Source organism: Gallus gallus, chromosome 4 (assembly GCF_016699485.2).
Source record: "Gallus gallus isolate bGalGal1 chromosome 4, bGalGal1.mat.broiler.GRCg7b, whole genome shotgun sequence".
In the NCBI taxonomy this organism is placed as follows: Eukaryota; Metazoa; Chordata; class Aves; order Galliformes; family Phasianidae; genus Gallus; species Gallus gallus.
Window position 1 is genome coordinate 75,418,043 of NC_052535.1, and position 10,216 is coordinate 75,428,258.

At 39.8% G+C, this 10,216-nt stretch overlaps 1 protein-coding gene across 3 annotated transcripts in view; it reads left to right on the forward strand.

Moving 5' to 3' along the window:
- The window catches only part of LCORL (ligand dependent nuclear receptor corepressor like), a 72,554-nt gene extending 64,102 nt beyond the window's left edge, over positions 1–8,452 (forward strand). For all 3 annotated transcript variants that reach the window (NM_001397492.1, NM_001389437.2, NM_001389438.2), the window contains one exon: positions 7,335–8,452. In NM_001397492.1, coding sequence (NP_001384421.1) covers positions 7,335–7,358 — 24 coding nt within the window. In that variant the 3' untranslated portion in view covers positions 7,359–8,452. The remainder of the gene's footprint in view (positions 1–7,334) is intronic.
- Positions 8,453–10,216: the final 1,764 nt, after the last annotated feature.

Below are 10,216 nucleotides of genomic sequence, written 5' to 3' on the forward strand. Positions count from 1 at the left end.
TCTGGCATTTTATGTCTCTCTTTACATTTTTTCATAACTGAACAAAGGGGATCTTTTTCTGATGATTTCTTGCACATTGTAGACGTGTGTCATGAACTAGTTTGTTCTTCAGTGTACTCTGGTATAATGGTATCTGTTGCTCTATTAAGTATAAATCTATATCTAGTAAGAATTTCATGTTTTCTGGGATCTAAGTTTGTTTTCTGTATTCTTTTGTTCTTCTTGTCAGCCTGGCAGGTTTCACTTTCTTCTTTCAGTTGTCAAACTTGACTTTTGTCTGCATTCATCTTTATCTGTTCCTTACCAAAAATGAAATGCACACACACATTTAACAAACGTTTCTTTCAGTGGCTCTGCCAGTTCACCCACTCTCCATCCTCTTACTTCATGCTCCTTTCAGTCATAAGGGTGAAGAACCTCTGCTTTTGCCTTTTGTCATGGTGTATCTGTAGGAGGGGCAAGAAGCTTGATTTGGTTCTTGCTTTTTCTTCAGTGATGACCAAGGTTAGGCTTGTCAGTAGAAGTTGTCTTAATGTAACACTTCACTTAAAATCCTTTCAAGAGCGTAAGCTTATTCATTTCTGCTTGGTTTTGAATGTTTTAGATAAGTTGCACATTTTTAAGCCATTAGTGAGTAGCATGACTACATTCTTCATGTTTTTCCAAGCAACTGTTAGGTAAGTACTCTTATTTTCTGTTTTTACTTTGTAGTCCTGCTGGAAATTAGACTGAAAGTTCCACATTTCTAATTAGAATACACTCATATGTAAAGACTTAGGGACACTTAAGGAAGTCAGTCTTTTAGGATGGATGTTGTCACAGGTTCCTCTTACCATCATATAATCAGGAGATTATATTTGGCATTTTACTGATATGGGCTTGCCCTCAAGCTTGTACATTTCCAACCATTAAAATCTTGATTATTTGCTTAAAATAATGGATTCTTTTCCTGTATGTGAAATGTAAGCCTAGCAGAAAAATTCTAGGAGCTGTTATACAAGATGACATTTTTCTTACTTGAAAATCAAAAGTAGTCTGACTCTCACTTAAATGGTGCTTCTTCACAAATTTTGGGAAAAGCATGTACTTAAAGTTAGGTTTCAGTGTTCTTAATGTTCTTATTGATTGCTACTGCAGATCACACAGTAACAATCACTTGTTTTTCAAATGTAAGGAGTTTATTTACAAAGGAACAAAGAGGTAAGAGCTACGGGTTGGGCATCCATTGTTTAAACTGGGGTGGGGTTGGTTATCTCTGTTTCTGGTTACAGAGATTTGTTTCAAAAAAAATTTCTTCTTTGGTACGTTTGTTCCTGAGTGCGTGTCCATCAGCTCACTATGCACAGCTGTTCTAAAATTATATTTAAATAGTAGAAATCTCAGAAAAGGAAATTACTGATTTGCAAATTACTGTCTGACCTTCCTTAATTCAGAAGCCTGGTGCCTTGTAAGCCGCACAGGGACTGTCTCATGTTTCTGAGATGGTCTCCCTCCATAACATAACTGCGTTTGTAATGCCAAAAAAATATTTTGAATTGAAGGGTGGAGATTATTCCAATTCAAATGACAGGATACACATAGTTGTGTTCATCGTGGTTTGGAGGTGGTGGTGCTCTGTTTCTGTGGACAACAACAGCCCGAACCAACATCCTCAGTTCTGAACATCCAACCCCAAGTCCCAACATCCAACCTTGTACTAATGCATTTTCAATTGTGAAGAAGTACAATTAAAATAGCAAACACATATGTTACAGCATGTTTCTAAGGAGAACTTGCTGCACAACAATTTGGGTTTTTTTTTGTTTTTTAGATTTTGTTGTTGTTGTTGTTCTGCTTTGTTTAAATTGATTTGTGTGCTGTTGGCTTCCAGAAGTGCATAGAAATTGTTTTGTTTTCTTTCGTGGAACAGAGGCAAACTTGTTTCACAGCAGTGCTCAGATAGATACTAAAAATTAATGGTGTTCCTCATGAAATGAATGATGCTTCCTTCCAGCTGTTAGCTTATTAGCTAGTTTTGCTTCCAAGGTTTTTCAACAACAGTAAGCTATGAAAGATTAGAGACAGGACTATTTTTTCTTTAATAAGATTTAATAGCAACACTAATAAAATATGCTTGAAAATTGTGTCACTTCTTCATACCATTTTGGTGGCAGTTTACCCTAATATTTTGCTTTCTTAAAGAATTCTGTGGCCTGTGCCAAATAATCTGTATCACCACAAAGCATAGTGGTTCTTATAAAAAAAACCTAAAAACCACAGTACTAGATAATAACTTTCTAAGTCAGGCTGCTTAAAACAAACTCTTACTTTCTCATGTACCTCATATGTATTTCATTTGTGTTTTCTTTGATTTTATGCACCCGTCCTGGTTCTGACTTCTCACACTGTATTTTGGCCTCAGTTCACTTCCAGTCTTGCTTATGTTTTGTTTACTGTTTTATTTTTCTTAGTGCTTCAGCTGTGTTAAATACAACTCACATCTCATTTTTAAAACTCTCCCTTTGTATTGGCTATGTCCCCAACTTCCTGTGCTCTAGTTGGGTGTGCCATCTGTTTTCAGGGCACTTCTCTCTCATGCGCTAGCAAGCACAACTCCATTCATTCACCTGAAAATTATTTATTTCTTATTAAGATGCGAATCCATTTGATAAATGGAAATGAGGCATAAAGAACTTTCTATGTAGGTTTCTTTGATGTTGCATTTTGGCATTGTGCAAAGTTTAAATTTCAGAGACAGTAAATCTGACAGTGCATGCTTGGTTTGCCTTTGTTTCAATGTATGTAGTGTTAGCAAATCAGCCTCTGCTTGAATGTGTGTCCAGGTACTGTAGTCACTGTGCACTTAACCCATATGGATTCTACTACTTCACTTCCTGGGTGTGTACCATTGAGTGGTTTGTACATGTATAACTTAAGCAACATAAAATATTTTCTATTTCCACTCCATTTTTTGAATCCTCTGGCTAAAAGCCTCATAGCTTTGTATCAAGTGCAGTGTATCAAGAATGCCTGTATGCTTTCTAAGGTATAGATTTTGACATCATTGTTCTGTTTGACGAGTCTGGTTTGAAGAACTTGTGTCAGATAGGAGAATTCAAAAACAGACTGACATAGCTCTCAGCCAATCAAGGAGATACATTGTGCTATGAAACCAGTACTGCTAATGATTAGAGAAGCATAACCCTGCAGCAATGCTTGCACAGTCATTTTACAGCATACAGGTGCACAACATCTGATGGTAATCTCTTTGACAGTAAATACTGAGAAGTCACCTAACATAACAGTTATCCTTAAGCCTACTTTTTCTCTGTGGCCTTCACATATATTAGGCAGAGGTTAACTATACAAATGCATGCACTTCAGCTAGCCAGACTATTTTAACTTTGTCCTTTTCATACAATAGGTGTCATTTTTCTCTGTTTTTCTTCAGGAGTGCAGTTCCAAACTGCAAGGAGAATAAAAAGCTGAACGAATATTATTCTCTTTTTGTGCTTGGCAGCCTATCAACTTAGAATTGCTCTGAAGTGCCAGCAGTAAGAATCAATATTACTGTAACTGGATTATTTGGGTAAAACTAAAGTAACAAAAGGAAACTTTGGAAAGAAATACTTATGTATTTAATAGAAACATAAATTCAAAGATCTTTCTATTTAATTAATTTTTCCTTAATGATAGGAGGGAAATGTAGTGGGAAGAGAGAGTCCTTGTAGGTCCTAGCAGGCCTGGACACTTGGCCACATGTAGGCTTTTCCGCTTGGATAAGGCAGAGTAGACAGGTAGGACTTCAGAGTCCATCAGCGTTAGTTTAAATTGACTTCTATGATTTGTTAGAGTAACAGGCAATTGCTCTTTTCCCAACAGTGTTGAAAAAAGTGAATTCAGAGGTGATTAGTAAAGGCAACTTGGGAATTGTTGCAATTCATAAAATAAAAATCTTGTGGTGTCATCAGTGACAGCTTCCTAGAACCGCTTGCTTCGTGCACCACTGCTGCCAAAGAAAGCCAACGGGTCGTGAGGGCATTGCCACCCTTCAGTGATGAGGCAGAGCATGTCCATACTGACATGCAGCACCCAGCTTCACCTTCCTCTCTACTGCTTCACATGCACTCTCTTCCTATATTCCGAATCAGAAAACTTCTTAAGACTGAATGTGCTCCTCACAGAGTGGTGCTATAGCACTCCATGTAAAGAAGATACACCTGTATCCAACCTCCAAAACTTGCGTGCATGGAAGCCAAGCGACTGAGTCATTCTCACATGGACTAAAAGAAAATAGATGATAATTGCTGTAATAGAAAACAGATGGCTTCAGAATTGGGAAACTTTAACCTTTTCAGAGGCTGACATTTAAGATCAGTAAAAAGTCTGTTTTTGTCAAGGCATTTCACCTAATGAAGTTTAAGGGAGCTCCGTCCTCCACCCAGTGCATGCCTTGGAAGTGGAGAACACCAGAAGGATGTAGAGAGGAGACAATGGCCTACAGCCCAATTCCAAGCTCTACCGAAACAGGCTTTGTGGCTTCTGGTAGCATCAGACTGCATCCCACAGTTCTTCCTAGCAGAGGTGTCGCTGTACAAAGCATTTTTCTGACTAGGAATGCATTATACACACCACATCTTTCATAAGCAGAACAGGCTAAAGTTTAGAGTAGAATATACTGATGGATCTGACTGGAGAATCCAAGTGCTTCTATTTAATTTTTGAGCATAATTCCAGTATCTATTTTAAAAATACTATTGAAATACACAATTGTCACACCTATTACATCAACAGCTAGAAAATAAATCACTATAGGCAAAAGAACCAAAAGTGAGATGAAAGACTAGGTTCACATCGCTTAGAAAATATATTAATGCAGCTCTCTAACTTTATTCTTTCCACTTTGCTTATGTTAAGGTCCAACTCCTGGCTCCACACAAGACCACCCAAAAATCAAACCATACTTCAGAGAGCACTGTCCAAATGCTCCTCAAAGACCAGCAGCTTGGGGCTTTGCCCACTGCCCTGGGCAGCCTGTTCCTCCCCTCAGCTCCTCTGCTCTGGGCTGGAAGAACCAAGGGAGTTCAGACACTGCTCATGCATCTCGCCCTTTAGACCCTTCCCCCATCTTTGTAGCCCTCCTTTGGACACTCTCTAACAGTTTTATACCCTGATATTGTAGCTCTGAAACGCGCACCCGCTGCTCCATGTGAGGCCACACAGCACAGAGCAGAGGGCAGTCCCTTCCCTCTCCTGACTGGCAGTGCTGGGCCTGATGCACCCCAGGGGATGGTTGCCTTTTTGGCTGCCAGGGCACACTGCCAACTTAGACTCAACTTGCTGTCATCCAGAAGCCCCAGGTCCCTTTCCAGCCTCTCATTCCCCGATCTGTACAGGATTGCCCCATTGCAGGTACAGGTTCTACCACTTGCTGTTGTTGAACTTCATGCAGTTGGTGACTGCCCAGCCCTTGAGTTTGCAAATTCTGGACTCCCGGGGCATTTATGTTCCTTTCAGCTAACCAGAACTAAACAAATAAAACCAAAAAACTCCCGCACTATCACTTCAATTAGCTGTTGAGTATTTGAGTTGATTGCTCAGAGGTCAAGTTTTAGTATCTGGCCACACCTGGAAGGCGGCAGTACTTCAGAAGTCAGCCCGAGTTCTTCTCATACATACTTAATCCCGAGGCTTTGATTTTCCTCACAGTGAGAGGGCAAAGTCTCAAATCTGAAGAGGTTGTAAATGCAAGAAGTTAACTGTACTGACTGAAGTCCTTCTCTGTCACCTCCACCTGCATGCTCTGCTTCCTATGGGAAAGAAATAATCAAAGTAACAAAAGCACGTGCAAACCAGAAAAGCCATGAAGGAAAAAGGTGCAAAGTCATAAACAATACAAAGGATCGCTCCGAAGAGTAAGGACAAACAAAATACTGGTTGGGGAGCAGCACCCCATTTACAGAGGGTCAGGAATGAGGATTAGTAAACTGGAAGTGCTATGCATGTTCTTTGCATTGTTACAAAGGCATAGAACTTTCCAGAGAGCTTGCATAAAAATTTAAAGCATGAAAATTGTGTTTCAAATGATCTGTGAAAGATACTGAATTGCCACTTCAACTGTTAAACAAGCTGTAATTCCCTCTTGCCATCAAGAGAGAAAAAGTTTAATCTGAATCAGCCAATCGTACTTTAGTAATGTAAACGAATACATCTCAGGATATATATAGTCTTACAACTACTCTGCATCCTCCCACTGTTCACCCATGCTATAAGCAGTTTTGCTTAGGCCTTCACATGTACAACAAAGTTAATTCTATGGTTACATAATCAGTAACTATAACTGCAGTGAACACTGTATGCTGCAGCACATTCAGTCCTTGATAATCTGCACTTAAGTTCTGCAGTAGACCTGGCTTCTTGAAATGCAGCAGGTGGGGTATTCTGCTGCTTAAAGTTTCCTTTAATAGGAGCAAGGGGGTGCAGGTACTTTACTGCCTGATCATTACCTCCAAACCTTCATTAGGACACATAGAATTTCATTTTTACTATCTCAATAATTAGGAATATTTCCCACTTTGTACCACTCTTACACTTTGAAAAGGATGGTGATGGACACTGTGTTGCACGTGGGACAAAGATCTCTGCAGTGAAATAGAATAGGGATGGAGAGGGTTGAAATTCATTCCTTAGCATTTTTTTGTTGTTCTGTTTGATTTTGTTGGGTTTTTTTTGCATCAAGTGGTGAGACACTATTCCAAATTCTGCCTCTTTTTTTCCCCACCTGAGTGTGAACCACTGTAGTGCTTCATCTGGGCAACGTGGTTCATTTATGTCCTGGTTTGCTTAGTGGTCCCCACAGAGAACCGAGTTTCTTTTCCTTCTTCTATTACTTGTTTTCCTAGATTTGTCTCCATATTAGTCCTTTTATGGCTGTACAAACATAATGTCATTAAAGACGAAATAATTTCTGCCCATTTCCTGTGCTGTGGTTTTACAGTGGATGTGAATTAAGGAAGGCCAGACTGCAGACTGCCGCTCCTGTGCAAAGGAATGTTGGTGGCAGGAGACTCACCTCACACAGTCTCCGCAAACGAACAAAATCAGCTGCTCCTACACAAACAAGCCCCATCCAGCTTTGCAACATGGAGAGCCCAGCACAGTCATGTTCTGGTCTGTTGGTTCCGGTCTGTTTCTGGAACACACTGCAATAAAACAAAAAAATCTTAGAGCAGCATAGGCAGCCTGCCACCACCTCGCCTTTATCAGATTGCTTGTTTGCAGGGCAAAGAGGAAAGCATACTAAACTTTCTCTCATTTCTTTCTCCCCTCTCCGACCCCCACTTCTTTTCTCACAGCACGCTACAAGTGAAAGTCTCTGAGCCGCAGAATTCAATAGATGTGAACACAGAAAATGAACATTTGAAGTCCATAAAGATGTGCCTTAATCAGCCCACTGAGTGGAATCTGAGTTTTTCAACAGCATCTCTTGCCAGCTGTAAAGTTTTTAACCAAAATCTCAAAACTGAGGAGAACAAATAGATTGCAGCTGTTCTTGCACTATTATTTTGTACATTGTTCTTGATTTTTTTTTTCTGCTGAATAATAAGCATTTATTACATTGATCATGAAATGATCTTGTGTGATTTGGCTTTATATTACTATTAGCATTATTCATTTCGATGTACTATTATTTTTTTTTTCAATATGAAATTTCACATCTCACTCTCATGGAATTCTTGCAGTACAAATTTATATCAGAATCAGATGTTCCCCTTCAATAGTATTGTGATTTTTCTATGTTCTCTAAGTTTAATTATTGCTTCCCAATTTTATTTTCGTGCACGGAAGTTAATATATGACGTAATTGTGGCATAAGTCACCATGTAACGATTTATGGTAATAACAATTCCAACAAATGTGTACCAGGTGGAGACTGACTACCTCGAAGCAAAGCTGTAACGAGAAGGTAAAGTATCCGAGATCTCCTTCATAAATGGATCGAAACGTACGGAACAACCCAGTTTGTTTCTGCAGAATGCTTTCATCTTCATTTATCTTGAGAACTTTTGTGTGACAGTGTTTAATGACCGTAATGTCTCAAAGAAAGGCCAACCTTGCAGGAGAATCTCTCGAACGATTGTCATTCAGCAAATCTGTATCTGCACTTTTTGAGGTTTCTGCTGAACGGTCTTTCTTCCCCTTTTGTTTTAATGAATTTATGCCTGACACCAATTAAAATGGATGTAAATGCTCTTCCTATTTCTTTTTTTTTTTTTTTTTTTACTTGTACTTTGGAAATTCAATGTAATCATCAAAAAACTCTACTCAAAGAAGTAGTGAATGGTTGTAGCTGACTACATTGTAGACATTCCATGCCTAAATAAGCTTTAGCAAGGTTTATGTACTTTATTCATCAAAACTTGATTATTAATAGAGCTATAACAAAAGTGTTAGAATAAAACCATACAATACACTTCTCTTTGCTGGAGTCATACATTCGATAGCTAGAGTAGAGGTTTTTTAATTCACTGCATTGCCTTCATCTGCAGAGAACCAACCCAGAAGGAAATTTTTCCTTGGAAGACTGTATTTTATTTTATCTAACAAATCGTTTGAGTATTCACTTACTTAAAAATATCGCATTACTTAAAAAGATGCAACTCTTCTTTACTGAAGTTTGTTTAATCACTGGATTGTATTTGTAAGTTAAAAAAAAGTGGTTGTGAATCACTGTGAGTCTCCAATTCCCTCAAGGCCACTGAGTCCCCGAGACATCGGAGCAGGACAAGGTACGCAGTGAACTTTCCTGATCACACCTTCTACATGGTCTTCATGTATGTTAAACTATTAATATATTTGGATTCTATGGGGGCAAAAGGATGAGAATAAAACTTCCTGAGAGAGAGACACTGAAGTTGACTTCAGTGGAGCACCAGCAAGGTACAATGAACTAAAAGGAATGGAGAAAGTCATAAAGGCAGTGGAACTGATGCATCCTGTCCTTACTCCTGTGTGTCTGAAGGAGATATCATGCAGATTTCTCATTCTCTCAGATACCAGAACATTTGCTATCCAGATATACCAAACATACAGCACAACTACATTACAGACATGTCTCACCTCCAAGCATCTGTTTCCGTGAACTTGTAAAAATTCAGATCCATTACTTTCTGTTAAATTGAGTTTCAATTCACTGATGGGTTCAGAAGCTTTCAGTTGGCAGTCAGGCACAGGCATAACACAAGTTCACTAACTGCTTCAAATATACAAGCAGCAGGACTAGAAACTCTCCCAGTACAGCACTCATTCTTCACCTTGAGATAGCAATTGGCCAAAGGAAACTCTCACCAGGAGAAAATGGTTTAGTTTTAATAGACTTTGTAGAGATTTCAATTCAGCATGTAAACAAAGACAATCAACCTCCGTTATTGCTAATGATTAGCTTTGAAAAATACATCTAACCATACTCCGCTCGCAACTCAGCAAACATCTTTCTCAGAAGATGAGGCGGTTTTTTGAGACCACACCATATATTCTATTGCACTGCAAACCCTTCCCTTGGCGGGGGAATAGCCCAGAAAGGGGCGAGAAATTTCCTGCTGGTTCCCCATGAAGCTTCCAGCCTGAAAGACCACTGTGGGGTAACTCAGGCAGAGGTGAACCTGAAGAGGTCCATAGCAGAACTACGTGCCCAAAGCCTGGGCAACTGTGGGATCAGACCAGGTTACTCAGGACTACTGAGTCAGGTCTCACAAACCTCCTAGGACTGACCCTGCACAACCACTTTGTGCAACACGTCCAACTGCCCATTCCTCCCTATATCTGGTCTGAGTTTTGACTTCAGTCCCATTGTTTCTTGTCCTCCCATGATGTGCAGCAACAAAGAGCCAAGCTCCACATCCTTCCAGGTTAGTGGGGCCCAAGCCCAGCTCCCTCAGCTCCGCCTCACAAAGCATGCTCTCCAGCCCCAACCAGGCTGAGGGACACCCCCAAACTCAGTCGGGTTTGTCGATGCCTTTGTTAGCACACCGCAGTGAAACCATATCCACAGCTGAGATACAATGACAATGAGAAACCTGATCTTCCAGTACAGCATTCCTGAAGAGATTCCAGGGATGGGACCTGCATGTGTGGCAAAGCAGGACAAGGGAAAAAGGCAAAACTGAAGATCTTCACTTTATTCAGGAGAGCATTCAGAGAAGCCTTTAAACATTTTTATTCTTCCTGTTTATTTTTT